Below are 17,427 nucleotides of genomic sequence, written 5' to 3'. Positions count from 1 at the left end.
TGGAGGGAGGGGGCCTGAGGACGGCTGTAGGAGGGGTTTTGTAGCACAAAACCCAGCCGGCTAAACAGACATGCGCACTTTTCATGTTCTGTACCTGGCTGTATAGCACAGCCGAGTGGAGAACATGCACAGGCTCCCACTTCCAGTCTGAGCGGCGAAGCAGGCCACTCAGACCAATTACGACGCTGCTGTCATGCTGGTGACAGAAGCGTCGTGATTGGCTGGGAGCTTGTGTGCAGCCGGGACGAGGACGGAGGGGAGAGAAACACGTCTCCCCCAAAGGTAAGAGTTTTAAAAACTTTTTAATATTTTTTTCAACCAACACGCTCCATCCTGCTCGCCATCCCCGGTGAGTGGCAGCCGCCACTGCTGATAGACCAGATATTGTGGCTAGCCAACAAAGAAAAGCTGGCTTCATACTTGCATGCCTGGTCAGGCGTAAGTAACAACACCAAACTGGGATCACATCCGATCACCAACATCTGCATCTCATTACAGGATACAGAAACTTATTTGAGGAGGACTGCCGACCCTTGACTCTATACCAGCATCGAACCTTGACTCTATACCAGCACCACAACGTGAAAGTGTAAACACCATATGTAGGCTTTCTCAATCCTACAGTGAACTAATTGTGCACATCATCTCTATCTGCCCCGCCTTGTTACAAGAAAGGAAAGTCCTCTTGAAACGTCGGTTCCAGGCTCTGGGCATGCAGAGCCGCCATCATCGCCTGGCTCCCCGCAGAACATTCTGCCTTGTGAAGTCCATGCAGGCCCTTGAGAAGGCATTCAACAACACAGTCCGTCGTGATTGACACACTCACCAGGCACTCACCGAGTTAACACCTCTTTGCTGAGGCCTGTGCCTGGGTAAGCACGCCTCTAACTGGCTGCGATCAGTTTCATGCACGGATCCACCATCTGCAATAGCTCAAGTTGTGTTAACCGATGCAATGAGATGTGCCCGGGATCTGCAGTGTAGTAGCCTAGAAGGCGCTTCAGTTAATTCATGCACTTTGGGGGGTTCAATATCCTTTTAGTGAGTGATCTGCAATGTAGCAGTTGAGATAGCACTTTATTCACTTCCTGCACTTTGGGGCTTTAACACCTTTGGGGGACCTTCTGCCCCTTTGTAGCGAGGCACGCACCCGAACACGTATGTATCTTGTATTTTTCAGTGTGCTTGAGATTAGTGACTATTTTTAAACACTCGTATAAGATGTATACAACGATCTTCGAGGAAGAGGTAGATGTTTTGGTATGTATATTTTTGTCAGTCCCTACGTGTAGCTCTCAAGGGACATGCACTTTGATATACATTTGTAAACAGCGCCATGGCTCCTTTTAATGTTTTTGTCTTGTGGAATTAGTGAATTTTGTAATGGTTTTTATTACTCACACAAATAAAGAATAACAAAAAAAATACACCTGAAATAACTCCCAAAAGACGGTGGGTTCCCTGCCCTGCTGACACCATGCTCTGGTCTAAGACATGTGTCTTGGTATCTGTACATGTGGGAATTGATATCCTAACACAACACCAGCATAAAGTAGTAAAAGCTGCACATGTGTTGGGCCCAGCTCTTGAATCAAAAACAATTCACGAATCCTTTAACTCATCCAAGCTGGTACCATGTGAAAATGAGGCCAGTGAACTCCACAATTACTCTTCGCTTTGGAGTGGCATCAGGACACCCCACTATAGAGTTTAGTTTACACCATCTTTGAAAGCAACACAGTGGGCCATTTCCACTGACCTGCAATGGGGAAAGTATACGTTTTTGCTACCCGGGGAAAGTGTTGATTTGTACGATAAAGGGAGACTATCGTCTACAATAACAGACTCCTTTCCAAGAATGGAAACATTGGCTATTCCTTGCTAATACTTTATTAGTACTATCTAAAGCAGGTGTCTCCAACGAGTAGCTCATGAGCTACCAGTAGCTCTTGAGCTACCTGTGAGTAGCTCACCTGTGCTCAGTCCACTCTACAAATACAGAAGCTTTTGGCTGGTGGAATTATTATTTGTATACCAAAATTAAAAAGCATGTATTTTGAGATGAAACTGTGTTTATTTTCAAAATTAAAAAGCTGATGTTTGGAGAAAAATAGTTACATTTTCAAAATGAATTTACATCTATCACTTTTGTGGAGAGTTTTATTACACAAATTATTACATTGGTACCAGAAGAATAGCAGCTGTGGCTGATATGTATTACCAATGTTACTGCATTCCAATTTGATATTGCTTTATTAGTGCATTAGTTAGGTTGAGTGTGCAAACGCTCAGACATATTGTAATCTTTCTGTGGGCTTTTTACCATGCCCACCACACGCCTATCACTCGTTCGTGGGTTTGCCTTTGAAAATCCTTTGTTATCATTGGTAAATGCTTTACATTTGTCTCTCGGTGGGGCAGTTTTGTTACCGCCTTGAACATTGACCCTGTTAGATGGATAATTGCACATTTGCCAAAACATTCGACTGCAAGCAAACTTCTTTTTTACTTTTGTGTCTGTCCTTCGCGCTCACGGCGGCCCTGGCACTTTGAATTGGCTTGCTTATGTCAACTGTTTTACTTTTTATTTTCAATTTATGTGGCAAGAAAAATCCACTTAGGAATTTACAAAGCTAATAGCTCTAACTCGGGCAAACGCGAGACCCATTGCATCTCAAATGCTTGTTCTCTTCTGCTAGAATCCCTGCCATTATGCAGTGATTTGATCACTGCCAACCATCTTGATGGGGTGATCACTATCACGTAACTAATGTTAGTAGCTTGCAATGATTTTCATTGAACATAAGTAGCTCTTATTACAGAAAAGGTTGGAGACACCTGGTCTAAAGAAAGAGCCTTCTTTTCATCCCATCCTAGATAAATCAGTGATCCCAGTGCTTTGCACTACCAGGAGTGCATCTTTACACATTTCAGTGGTGGGTGCTGCCTGAATGTTCAAGTTGGCTTAAACTGTAGGATACAGGCCAATCCAGAACTGGCAGGCATTGCATTCATGCATATCCACATCTATACTCGCACTTTTTTCTAACGCCCATACGTAGCTGCACCTGCACACCTCCAGCATCATGTTTTGAGCAATCTATGCCATACATGCAAAGCACCAAAGCAATCCCTGTATAGGCCACATGCGACCTACACACTTCCTAACCATCCAAATGCTACTACCTCTGATTCCTTACTATTCAGATTCAAGCATAAGAGCAGCAACAAAACACAGTAAGTGCAAAACTTTGGTCCTCATGCACAAAACACTGCCAGTGTAGGCAACATGCCAAACTCACACCCTTCAATCCATAGCACTCCCGCTGCTAAAAGAATTCCCATCAAGTATGGTGATGTAAAGTGAACCTGTGGGACATGAGAACACCTCTATTCCTCATGAGTGGTAGGATGGCATCTTGAATTGTCTGTGGGAGGTTTTAGATTCCGCCTGGGCTCAAAGAAGATATCACACACGGTCACTAACATATTGTGCAGTATCAGTCTTCAAAACAACTACATTGTTTCATCTGTCATGCAACAAAAATGCTAAGACTGCTCCATGACACATGAAAACTATGTGAGTTTTAAAAATAAATCACACCAAGGTGGGAAGACAGGACTCTATTTACAAACTAACCATAACACATGAATTATATAATGAAAAGAACACATTACAACACAACCAAAATGGCAACTCTCCTTCTGTGTAGGAATTTCCTAGGACTGGTCCAGGAAGCAGACAGAGTTCAGAGTAGACTGAGATCTCTATCTTAGTATACCAGCTGTCAGTCCGGTATGTTGCGGCTGTTGTCTCTCGCCCAGGCCCTGAAATTAATTCCTAAGTCAGCAGCAGCAACTACCAGCTAACCCCACCTTTGCCTCAGATTTGAATTCTACCTTTCTTCCCCTGTCTGGTGGTCACCAGTACTCGCTCCCTCGATTCCGTATGGTTTCCTCTCTTATCATCATAACACAGATCTGCAATCCACTCTCTGGACTCCTCTGGAGAAGTAGACATTTAACATAATAAAGTTCGTACGTCCCATGTTGAGTCAGAGGTTTCTTGTCATGCTCCAAACTTTTCTAGTAGACTGCCATTCGCACTGTGATGGGCTCTTTCTTTGTTAATTATAAACCTCACCAGTTGGCAAAAAGACCTTGTCAGCTTACAGTGGTCTTGGAGCCCGCCCATTGCTTAACATTAAATTGGCTTTATTTCAACTCTAATTTGCTTATTCGTCAGCTTGTGTAGGCATTTTTTCCTCTTTTTGTGTTTGTCCCTCTCCTGGAGAATGGATGCATTACTGGTGTCCATCCATTGCTCACTTTTAAAGCACTACCTTTTTCTTTATCTCTAAGCACTCCACAAGAGTGCATGTTTTCCAGCTGTCTCCTTGTGTACTGCTCTTCCCCCTCCTCTGTTCTCTATGTTCCTCTCTCTCACCTCTGTGCTTCTTCCACACCTCTCATTGTTGTGCTCGTTTTTAACTTTTTCTCTCCCCACATTGCTTTTTCACCCGTGTGCTTCACCCCTCTACCACACTCCATTGCACTCCACGTTCCTCTCTCTCTCCTGTGTAGCTTCCCCCGGCACGCAGTATTTTATCCATCAGTAGCACCCTCTGAATTGTTCCCGAGCATGCCGGGCAGGATTTGGACAAAAAATAGGCATGTGCACCAAAGTAAAAGTGGCCCCCCATTAGCCTATTAGATCTCTATAAAAGTGGCCCACATGTGTAAATGGGCAGTTTTAGACTTGTATAAAAACATAATGCAGATGTTTTGCACGGTTTGCATGCATTTGTGCTTGCTGCAGGCAATATGTGTGTACGCTTTTGCACTAGTTTTTTATATTTTTTAGATGTTTTACTGTGCAGATAACAACCCTCCTGCACTTTAAAGAGGGGGAGGGATGTCCTTGCAGGCGAGTCCAGCAAGTGACTGTACCCGCCTGCAAAGGGATGTCTGAGGAGTTCCACAAGCCCCCTTTCTCCCCACCAGAAATCTGCCACCAGGGGCGCACTGACAGACGTAAAACTGTAAACCACTCACTCACTCTGAGCTGATCAATAAATGTCAAATTAAACACAATGCACCCAATATGGCATTCTGAATCCCACCTATATAGCCTTTGGGCCTGCAGTTTACTCCTGTGCAAACTAGCAGGATTACTGAACCTCTCGGAATGAGGGCTGAAATGTTTAAACAACAGGCATTTTGTAATACTTGGAGTTAAATAGTGAAGGAAGCAGGCGTTCAGTATCCGCATTTTATAAGCTACCCTGAAATTAGTCAACTAATGTGACTAACACACCCGCAGGATAGCATTCCTCAATTCAGATGTGGAAATTTGAAGAAGTTGGAACTAGAGAGAAAGACACATTCTCGTTTGATAATCCACATGACACTTATATTATAAAAACTGTTGAACTACTGTTTACCAAATGCATCCGTCTTTCAAAGTTTGCTCCATTCCGCCCTTCTTCCCAAAACGGTGGGGCTGGGGACACCATTTTTTAATTTAAACAAATTATGAAAGACAACTATTGATGCCACTTTCACTGTATAGGTATTTACAAAGAACATGCTGAGGCGGAAATGAAAAAGTGTTTTTTAATTGAGTCTCCAAACATCAGACATGTTATGGGCATGTTGTGAAGAATCCAGTTACCGTCTGGTTACAATGAACATAGTGGCATGTGATTTGATGTGTTCTCTCAGCTGATGGAACAGTGGGCCTTTTACAGTCAGTTAAGCAGAAATTAGGTGGCTGACACAGGCAATGAGATCAATACAAATGATCTTGTCCAGCATAGCAAGGATTACCTGCGGTAAAGGATGCTTTAATCAGAGTGTACCCACCCTGGCAGTATTCAAACATTAACGAATGAACGTTGAGGGCTGTTCAATTAGGGAATATAGCAATAAAGAAGTCCGGCCAGTCGCTCATAATTGGGACATTTGGTTTTGAGCAGGCTAGTTGCTTGCACTTGGAAAATTGGTTCATGAACCTTTCAACACCTTTCAACATTTTATGACTTTACAGGTCCAAACGACACACATACAGACACACACATACCCACTCACCCCAAAGTCTGGATAGTGCAGTGAATTAGAGGAGGACTCTGACTTGCACTATATATAGGGTGCTGCCTGCTACCTTCTTCCACTTGAGGTGGACCCACGAAAAGACCAACTCACCATGAGAGGAAATGGTACAACATTTGGATGGGTTGCTGGGATGGGGATTGAGCGCAATACTGAAACAAGCATTTGCAATGCAATGGGTCTCGCATGTCTCCGAGTTAGAGCTATTAGCAGTTGTAAACTCCCAAACCTGACTTTTCTTGCCTCATTAAATGGGAACAAAATGAGCGCGATCACGCTGCCAAACCAGTGAGATCGCACTGCAAAAAAAGAGAAAAAGTAGTCCACAAACCGGATGGAAAACAGCGAGCCTCGTATGTTTTCAGTACTTGGTCGCTGCGCTCGAGGAGGGCTAACCTCCGGAAAAGGCATGACGTATGCATGCCTTCCACTAATGAAAGCAAGCAGATTTTAAAAGGCAAGCCGACAAACCAATGAAAGACACTGAAGAGACATGGGCGGGGCTCCAAGCCCTTTTCTAACTACTACAGCGTCTCGCAAGCGATACGCATGCGCAAGCACATGTTACGCAGGCTCGACCCTAAAAAGGACATTGTCTAAGAATAATATTGACATTTAGACCCTGGGTCCAGTTCAGCAAGACATAGAATGGCTATGAGATGGAAGGCTGCTGTCTCTTGCTGAAGATGATTGACTCAGGTACTTGAGGGAGTTGCATAAGAAAGAACTGAACCCTGAAGACTAGGAGTGCAAGTGGTCATGAAGGACCCTTTTCCACGAATTGTGATGACTATCATAACTCTCTACAGAAAGATTTCAATCTGATACTGGCATGAGCCCACAACCTGCATGAAAGAGGAGGCATGCTGGAAATTGACAAATGGATTTGATCAGTGTGCAGTAGTTAGTGGGGTAAAATAAAGGCACCATTGACTGTGCCCTCAATCAGCACAATATTTAGCATAATAACGCAGTAGTTCCCTTGATTCAGGGATTGTGTAATCTGACGTACTACCATAAAGAATTGGTTTTATATACATATATATATATATAGTTTAAAAATAAATATGTTCAAAAATAAACAATGGATTTTGTCTGTGAAAAACTGGACTTTGGTACAATAAGTTGATACAAGGTTCATTTGTTCACTGAATTTTTAAAGTTGGTTTCTGTATTTTTCAAGCCAGATAAAAAACTATCATGCAGCTGCCATTTGCAAAGGTCATAGTGCCTGGCTTGCACTCGATCATACACAGTGGCGGCTCCTCCACTATGGTGGAGGAGCATCGCCCCGCCATCAGCAACCGCTGCAAATCCTTCAACAACGAGGTTTATTATCCTTTTGTGGTTAAAGGGATGGGGCATTGTGGATGGCGGGGACGAGGGGAGTGCACTGTACACTCCCCTCAGTGTGCATGTGTGTTTTGCCAGCCGTCTCGGGCCGGCCAAACACACATGCGCACTGTGCTCTCTCCAGCCCTGCACTGTGTTGCGGGCTGGAGAGAGCAGGCACAGGCTCCCAGTCTGTCTGGGAGCGCCCTGGCTCGGCGCTCCCAGCCAATCCTAATGCTGCTCTGAGCAGCGTCAGGATTGGCCGCAGGGCAGGCTGGAAGCCTGTGCCTACAGAGGAGACTAAAGATTGGCGGCACGGAGGTCCTTTTTTAATTTAATTTTTTAATATTGCCCTGACACGCCACCCCTTGTAGCCCCTGCGAGCCGTGACTGATCATACATTTTAATAAAGTTAATATTTTACAATACTAGAGACACTTTTTACATTGTCTGAAAGCAGTGCATACTTCAACATGTGAAGTGGGGGCCTTGTAATGGGAGTAAATTAATATTGCTGCATTTTGTAAGCGACAGGTGACCAAAGACTTCTCCTTAGGGGATCCAAATATTTCACACGTTCTGGCGGACACTGATGCCAAAGCATATGAAATTATTTTCTAACATTATAAATGGTCAGCAGAAGCTGACCAGGTGGACCATGTACATACGTTTATTGAGATCACATAAGCATGTTCAGATCTGCAACAGACAGGAAAAGTAGACCTATATCTCTAGGTTTTTCCAGGTTCTTTTAGCGGATGCAGACCTCGTCTATGGATGTAATTCCTGATCTGCAGATGAAGTTAGTGGTCACCCAGGACTATAGAGGATGTGAGATTCACTGTGGTCCACATAGTAGTATACTGGGCCACAAAGGAGGTCCTGTGGCTGAGTCAGTGCACTGGGATTCATGTAGCTACAATCCGGTCCGAAAAGCCAGACCAGTGTCCAGGTACATGGACTGGAGCCTGCCTAGGGAAACCATTTTCAGGTAAATGGAATGAGGTTCACTGGCATTGACCTCAATCTATGTAGGAACATCCCAGTCTTTGATAGTGGACCAAAGTCTGATTTTGTGTATCTGTGTTCATATAGGCAGGCCACAGACTCGAGCATATATAAGAAAACTGTGGTCCATATTGATGTATCCTTATTTACTTAAAGGGAATCATTCTCACATCGGTGGACTGGGAAGTTACCTGGGAGCAAATTTGAGTAAAATGATTTGGGTAAGATTAGGCCTTTGTATTTAGAACCAGGTGAGCTTACATTTGCACAGGCCTGCTGAAAGCCAGTGGTGGAAGGTAATTTTTGGAGGGAGGGGGCGGGGGAAGCACGCTCACACTCATTCGTTCACACACACACACGCACATCCATTCACAACACTCATCAACATTCAAACATACACACACGGACCAAACTTTCATTTAAAAAATACACACACACTTACCTTCAGCTCGGGGGTCCCGGGATGTTTGGGACTGCTGCCACCTTAGGTCAGCCAATGAGGGAAGGCAGCAGTCCCAACTTCGTCACAGAGTGGGATGGGGTCAGTGAGACTTCTGACCCCACCCCACTCTGTGACGAGGTGTTACTGATTGACACTCGCCCTGGGCGCTTCAGGGCTTAAACCTGAAGCGCCCAGGTTGGAGTCAATGGGTGACGCTTCCCCTCGTTACCAAGGAGGAAGGCCTCGAGGTACCTTTGCTGAGCCAAGAAGGTAACGCCCACAGGAGCAGTGATCTCTTCCGCCCAGCAAAGTCAGCTCAGGCAGCCAGGAGTCTGCGCAAATCACACTTGTCTGCTCCTGGCTGCCTGACCTGAACATGAAGAGTGTCTGTCAGGCTGACCTTTTCTCAGCCTGATCGGCACTCTTCATGAGGGGCAAAAGGTGGGGGAGGGTGGCCCCCTGGCCCCCCCCGCCCTAAAGGACTGGCCACGGATGATGAATTCCATGTAGAAGAGGACCGGGATCTGTGGAAGTGGGCCTGGTCAGTGTTTGTTTGCAGAGACAGAACCTGCTCCTCATTGGCTTGCACAATTCCCAGGAAGGCATAACTGAAAGTGAGCTGTCACTCAAAAAGTATGTGATTAGTATATGATTACAACCCACATGTCTAGTTCAAGCACTGTGCAACATTAATAAAACAAAAACACTGAAAATCCCGAAAAGAACCGAATCCATTGCTCAGGGTATTGTGCACGAAATCCCAAATTGCAGCCTCAGTTAATTTTTTTCTCTTTTTTAGGTGTGAAACAGAAGTAGCACAGCAAAGTCTTCTCCAAAAGCAGATGGATCGCCTGGGTCTTCAACAACAAACGCTACAGGCTCTCCACGCCAAGGTAGTCAAAGCTAGCACGTCAATGCCTCCGAACGGCTGCAAGGCCTTTTCCCATTTCTGACAATCAAGAGTAGACTGATATTAAGGGGTAGCTAAAGAGACGTAGATTTTTCTTAAAATCAGGGATAAGCCAATATGCCAAGTTGTATCAGCAACATGTGGACGTTCTCTGAGTGCTAAAAATCGAAGGTAAGCCAAAAGTCAAAGGTTTTGGAGTAGCTTATAGATATTCTCGGTTATTTAAATTTGATGATAAGCCAACATACAAGGCATGACCGAAAGACATTGTTGTATGTCTGAAAATGAGGTGAAAGCAAACACATGTTGCTCTGAGAATAGCTTAGAAAACGTCTCAGATCTGAAAATCACAGAGAAGCAAGTGTGTCCTGCTCTGCAAGCAGCATATGGAAAATCTCACATCTCTGAAAATGGAGCATAAGCAAACACCCAAAGCTCAGAAAATGACTGAAAGAAGCCCTCTGACCTCTGAAAATTAGGAGTAAGAAAGATACAATAGCTGTGCAGCGGTAGGTAGAGATTGGCAGATCTCTGAAAATTAAAGATAAGTAGTCTTTCCAAGTTTTAGGAGTGACTTACATAGATTTTTAGATTTTCAGATTTCCAAAAATCGATGCTGTGCCAGCATACTTACCTCTGGAAATAGCTCATTAAAGTTCTAAGAAGAGAAGGAAGATATACAGAAGAGAAAGATAGTTAGGGCTTTATTTAGAGTTTGGTAGAGCAGCTTGGTGCCAAAAAGTGGCAACTGGTAGAGTGTCATTGACATCATCCATGCATTCTTCATTTGGCAGACAAGGTATCTACCAGTTTTTGCTGATGTCTTACATCCACTAATATCCAAATCAGGCTTTGGTATGTTTTAGCAGTTAAGTGTGTCACTAAACAGTAAGGGAATAATTTATATTTTTAGGTGGGAAGCCCGCTGGGTCAGTGGACTTCCTCGTCTATCTACCTCCAGCAACAGACCACACACTCTCTCTAGAGATCTCTGCCAGCCTGGCAAGGTTCTCTGACAGAAAATAATGTGCCAGTTTGGCTGATGCGCCTTCGTCCTGGCTGAGCAGGCTGCCATGTTGATATGACGAAATCAGAATTCAGTTTTGCTTTTCAGATACAAACCTCTAAAGTATGACTTAATTTTGAAAAAAAAATCATAATTGCCATGGTGCATAGAGAGTTTTGTGTCTGTTTGTAGGTTGCATTGTTAGTTTTCCCTGCCTAGGTCAGCAATGGCTCAGACAAAGAAAGTATGCCGCTGGTGGTCCTACCCACATAATGGGACACACCAATACATGGTGGCCAATGATGCACAGTTTGCGTCTTGGATCGACATCTGATCCACCAGCAGTCCATCAGCAGTTTCCCCATCTCTGAAGTGGGGGGGATCTGTGTTTGGAGATTTATGTTGATTCTCTCATGGCACCAAACATTAGATGACCCCCAGAATACCTTTGATTGTGCCACTAGGGTGTTCACCAGTGTTTTGTGCCCTTCCCATAGACACTACTTCTTACAAAGCTTTATTCTTTCCAAAGGAGTTGCACATGCTGAAGGAAAGAGTGGCTAGATCAGAGAGGCTGCTCCTTCTACTCAGCGAAGAAGTTGAACGCTTGGATAGTCCCGGCTGCGAAGATGTGGCACAGAGCTCCGTGGATATGAAGAAACTAGAGGTAAGGGGGCTCCAGTGCAATGTGTAGGGTGAAGACAGAAAACAGCACTGGCAGAGTGGGATAGATTAGAAAACAGATGTACCAAATGCAAGATCAGGTGCATTAATGAGGTTTTCAGGTCTTCTTTTTGACTTTGACAGAGAACTGAGGAAGAGGGAAGTAAAGTGATGGACCCAGGATAACACAATTTAGGCAGATGGGGAGGGCATGATTGAAACTTAACCCTCAACTGTGTGCAGACGTCATACCTGCTGGGCCCCGTTACTGGGCGCTCTTTAACTGTGTTGTTTTGTCAACCACTTGTGTATAATCTGAAGTCACACAATTTATCGCGATACTGCACTGCATGTCAATGTGCAAGATGCCTTTCTATGTTACTAATATGTTGCATTAAAAGTTGAATGTCTTTTTTATTTGTGAAAATCTTCAATAAAAAGATCCCTAGCAAAAAAAAACTTGAGTCTCATACTAGACCCATCTCCTCACACCTCCAGCGCGGATTAAACCTTGTGGAGGACCCTAGGCAGTCGAAATTTCGGGGGCCCCCTCACAAATTATTTCCTAATACCTTTCTAGTTTTACCAACCCACAATTTTAATAAACTAATTCTATTACACAAAACTAAACCTTACACGTACCTAGTTTGCACTGATTTGTTTTTTTACAAACTGACAGCTGACAGAAGATGAACTTTGAAGAGATAAATTTATGTGAATCTGATGTGTATGGTTTATGTACTTTAAATTGTTAATGGGTACATTACATTAATACAGTATTATCTCTATAGAGTCTTTAATGTAACGTTTTCGTTTCTTTGAGTTGCTTATTTATTTTCTATCTTTTGGAAACAATTTAAGAAAGCTTGATTGTAATTTTCTCTAAAGATCCAATCAATATTGTTTTGATCCGTTGTCAAAAGGCCCCTAAAAGTAGAGGGACCCATTTAGAGAAGAATATGAAGGTGGGGGGTAGGGGCGGGGGGCACACAAGAGAGCGATAAACATATGAAAGTGACAGAAACACAGGGAGCGCGGCAGAAGAACATGAGGGCCAGAACAACATGATTGCAGAAGTCGGGGGAAGAAGTGCATGAGGGCAAAAATACAGGCTGCGAGTAGGTGGGCAATTGGGAGGAGTACACGAGGAGAGAAGGACTAAGCTAGAAAATGCAAGCCCTCTTATAGAGTAGTTAAACAAAAAGGAACAAATTACCCTAAACGTCATCAGTGGAAGTATAGAAGCCAGCCAATGAGGGAAGTTACGGAGGCTGTGCTCCTAAGAAGGGACCGACACAAGATGGAGAACTGGCTAGCAAATGAGATTAACAATAAAGCCAACCAGTGGTAAACAATGGGTGGGCTGAAAGCTCCAGTTAGTGTTCAGCCTCACAATGGGTCTTTCGTTTGATCTAAAAAATAACATAAAGCTAGCTAAGACCTGCACTCCATGACAGAAGTCCTGGGACACGTGCACCAGGCCACTTAAACTCGCCTACACCAAAATAGAGTTTTAGAGTGTGACCTTTATTGCTAATTTTAAAGTGAAAACCACGCACGTGCACAGTCAACGAGTAAAAGAGGCCGAAGTTCGGGGTCTTACCACACTTGGACCAGTTCACACACACTGTGGGGGTGGGAGCCGGTGTTAGTTCTTTGACTCACATTCACCTAGTGGTATGGCTCGTAAGGTGTTGGTGAAGAAAGAAAGATGCGGTCACAAACCGTGTAACGAGTAGTGCAAAGTTGTTCCCTCCTGCAGCAAACCCCTTCTGGATGAACTCCGCTCCACAGGCGGAGCCGGCTTCAGCCTGGCACCTGTGAGAGTTTGTTTACAAAACACCCAAGGGTGGAGGAGGGAAGCGTTCCCAAAACAAATCTGTAAGGAAACACCACGTCGCCCCAGGAAAGAACAAGTCCCCTTCTGCTAAATTTCAAAGCTATTCTGCATCTTGGCAGTCGAAAGGAGAGCGTCATTGAACAAGCAGCCCCTGTGAAAATGGTATTTATTTACACGTGCTCACTCTCCGTGGCCTAGCTGCGGAGAGCACGGAGTCAGGGGCAGGCTGCAACCTGCTCTGACAGACGGTGCCTGGCGTTCGCCGCGTGCACTACGCACAGCACGCGCCAGTCTGGCAGCCACTGCTTGTGGGCTGCCCACCACAACAGGAGCCCTGTCTCCAAGCAGCGCCACACGGCAGGCGAATTTTAAGGCGACAGTACCGCTATCATACAGGAACAGAGCTTGTTACTTTTCTGTTAATTTTCTTCTCGTGTCTTGGAGTTTGGGGCTTTTCTTTTAAGGTTATGGACTTTTTAAGTAGGTTGATTGGAGCGAGTGAGCTTTTTCTTGCCTAGAAAAGCGGAGTGGCTTCTTGACACTTTTGGTTTAGTTTTCGTGAATGGCATACGTTATCCGGGGCCTCTGTGGCAGGGCGAGCTGCACACGTTTTATATCCATGTACGCAGAGCTCCTCACAGGACCGCTGCTGTGCACCTTACCCCTCACATTTTCTGCCCGTGTGCCCTCTGCTTCCTACACTTTCTTTGTGCCACAAGCTAGCTACACATATTTTCTTTCTACACACCCCAAGCCTGCCTGCCCGCATGTTTCAAGCTCCTCGCCCAGTAAATGTGTGCCCACGTCTCACACCCTAGCTCCCAAAACTCCCCGCAGTCTGTCCATCCGCTCCAGTCTCCGTCCATGTGCCTACAGTTCCTTTCGCTGTGTGCCCATGTGCCTTGAGTTCCTCGCCAACGGTGTAGTGAAGCACCCACACAGTGGCTGCGCTGCAATAAAGAAGACACCATGGCAAAGCTGTGGGGGACAGCTAAGGAAGAGGGCAAAAGAGCCAAACGTGACAGACAGAATGAGAAGTGAAGACAGTGCCAAGAAAAACATAAATGAAAGGCAAGTGGGGTGAGCAAGCTTGAAATAAGGAAAAACAAAAATGCAAAGAAGGAAATGAAAGGAGGCAGGATGGTAAGCAGGCATAAAGACCCTAATGTCAGTGAGGTAACTGCACTTTTGACTGCCAGTTTAGTTGTAAGATATAGCAATAATAAGTGTTTATTGGAGTGCCAAGTTCTTTTGTTCCCGGTTCCACTGCACTCAATGCACCATTGAAATGATGACCCTAGTGCCTGCAATTTAACCACTTGTGACAGCCTGCTTAGTACTAAAATATTGCAATATTTGGTGTTTAGCGGCGCTCTGACAACTTTTGGCCCTGGTGCCACTGCACCTGCAACACCATTCAAACCATGACCCTAATGCATGCAAGGTAACTGCACTTGTGACTGCCTGTTTAGTACTAAAATATTGCAATATTTGGTGCTTAGAGGAGTTATGACAACTTTTGGCTCCTGTGCCACTGCAGCTGCTGCACCATTCAACTCATGACCCTATTGCCCTCAAGGCAACTGCAGTTGTGACTGCCTGTTTAGTAGTAAAATATAGCAATATTTAGTGTTTGGAGAGGTTCTGAGATCCTTTGGCTTCAGTGTCACTGCACCTGCTACACCACTAAAATCATGACCCTCATGCCTGCAAGGTAACTGCACTTCTGAGTGCCTGTTTAGTAGGAAAATATAGCAATATTTGGTGTTTAGAGGAGTTATGACAACTTTTGGGCCCGATGCCACTGCACCTGCTGCAGCATTCAAATCATGGCCCTACTGCCTGCATGATAACTGCAGGAGTTATGACAATTTTTGGTTCCGGTGTCACCGCACCTGCTGCACCATTCAACTCATGACCCTATTGCCTGCAAGTTAACTGCCTGTGTGACTGCTGGTTAGCAGTAAAATATAGCAGTATTTGGTGTTTAGAAGGCTTCCTAGAGCTTTTGGCCCCAGTGCCACAACACCTGCTACTCCATTCATACCATGACCCTAGTGCCTGAAAGATAACTGCACTTGTCACTGCCAGTTTAGTTGTAAGATATAGCAAAAATAAGTGTTTAGTGGGCTGCCTAAAGCCTTTGTTCCCGGTTCCATTGCACTTATGCACCATTGAAATGATGACCCTAGTGCCTGCTATATAACCACTTTTGACAGCCTGTTTAGTAGTAAACATCAGCAATAATATGTGTTTAGAGGGGTTCTGACACTCTGTGGCCCCAGTGCCACTGCACCTGCTGCACCATTCAAATCATGACCCTAATGCCTGAAATGTAACATAACACTGGACCTCCTGTTTCGTAGTGAAATATAGCAAGATCTGGTGTTTAGAGGAGCTCTGACAACGTTTGGCCCTGGTGCCACTGCCCTTGCTGCATCATTCAAATCATTACCCTAGTGCTCGCAACATAACTGCACTTGTGACTGCCTTTTAATAAGTCAGAGATAGAATAACAATTGGAAATAAAACGTCGTCCAATTATACAAATGACTTACTTAAAAAAGACTGAGTGGTAATTTAAAAAAGGAGCACACAAATGTTAGTATTCACATCTGTAATTCATCAGAAATGTAATTATTAAATAATGAAAAACACAACATAATGGGCCCACTTGCTGCTTGCTTTACATCTGCACTCAGTCCTCCATTGCAAGATGGCTACCATTTTGATAGGGAAAAAAGAAGGAAAAAACAATGGGAGGAAGAAATGAAACATGAAAAAAAGAATAATAGTGAGATAAGAACAAAAAGAAGGGGAGATGAAAGAAAAAAGGACAGAAGGAAAAAAAGATGGGAAGAAGAAAACAAGGTTGCTTACCCTTCTTTTGGCAAGCAGGTAAAGCACCTCTTCTGAAAGCTCGTGGGTGGCAACAATAAACATGTCACTGAAATGCAGTAGGATATCTGCCTTTGTCAGGCTGCTGTGTCTTCTTGCAGTGACAGCTCTTCAGCAGCGGGCAGTTTGTCTGCTCGTCTTTGCTCTGGCACTGCCCCCTTTCACTGCCAGAGACTGCGTTTGTTTCTGCTTTGTCCTAGGACTGTGGCTTGTCTTTGCTAGACCCTTATCAGATGTCACTATATTTATCCTTGCGCTAGTTTTGTGCTCTCCATGCTGCCGAAGGTTCATAGTTGTGTCATTGTCGTGGTGCTTTGCCCTTCCGATTCCACATCACTAGCAGATCTTTGCCTGCGTCTGCCCTTCTAGCTCAGTGCATTTCCGTTTCATTGGTTTATGGTCTTCATCAGGTCACATGCCCCTGCCCCCCCCGTCTTGGTCCTGTCAGTAACTGGCAGGGTTTCATCAGATGACAGTGACTGGAACTGTCCTAACGCTGTGCCCCGTTGTTTGGCATCGTTCAAAAGGGGAATGCATGTGTTTGCTGTCCTGTGTGATTGGCAGTTTTCACCATTGCCAGTATCTGTATCTGGCAGTGCCCAAGGGCTATGCCATGACAGTAGCAGGTGTTTACCGGGGGCAGAGTCTGATTGCACCTTTCTTCAGGGGGTTGTGGGGTGTTATTTGCAGGCATTCAGCTGGAGACAACGCCTGTACCTGCCACTCTTCTGGTGTTGTCTTGTGTCACTGTCAGGTGTTCACCAGGGGACAGAGCCTGAATTTACCGTTGTTCTGGTGCGGTGCCACATTATTGACAGGTGTTCACCAGGGGACAGTCTGCAACTACCATTGTTCTGGTGCTGTGCCATCGTATTGACAGGTGTTCACCGGGGGACAGAGCCTGAATCTGCCACCATCAGGGGGCTGTGCCATATTACTGACAGGTGTTCTCGGGGGGCAGTCGGAATCTGCCACTGTCCCGGTCCTTGGCTATGCCACAGGTAGGTGTTTACCTGGGGTAGAGCCTGAATCTACCATTGCTCTGGTGCTGTGCCACATTATTGGCAGGTGTTCACCCGGGTCAGCCTGGATCTGCCACTGTCCTAGTGCTGGGCATGCCGCGGGTAGGCGTTTATATGGGGTGGAGCCTGGAACTGCCATTGTGCTGGTGCTGTGCTCCGTTGTTGGCAGGCAATCAAAGGGGGCTCTGTTTCTAT

At 45.0% G+C, this 17,427-nt stretch overlaps 1 protein-coding gene across 3 annotated transcripts in view; it reads left to right on the top strand.

Annotated features, from left to right (window-relative positions):
* Positions 1-17,427, top strand: part of LMNTD2 (lamin tail domain containing 2) — a 111,522-nt gene that overhangs the window by 9,052 nt on the left and 85,043 nt on the right. For all 3 annotated transcript variants that reach the window (XM_069223068.1, XM_069223066.1, XM_069223067.1), the window contains exons 2-3: positions 9,693-9,786; positions 11,342-11,476. In XM_069223068.1, the coding sequence (XP_069079169.1) occupies positions 9,693-9,786; positions 11,342-11,476 (229 nt within the window). The remainder of the gene's footprint in view (positions 1-9,692; positions 9,787-11,341; positions 11,477-17,427) is intronic.

The sequence above is a fragment of the Pleurodeles waltl genome, chromosome 3_1 (genome assembly GCF_031143425.1).
Source record: "Pleurodeles waltl isolate 20211129_DDA chromosome 3_1, aPleWal1.hap1.20221129, whole genome shotgun sequence".
Lineage (NCBI taxonomy): Eukaryota > Metazoa > Chordata > Amphibia > Caudata > Salamandridae > Pleurodeles > Pleurodeles waltl.
This window is presented reverse-complemented; position numbering and strand designations above follow the sequence as displayed.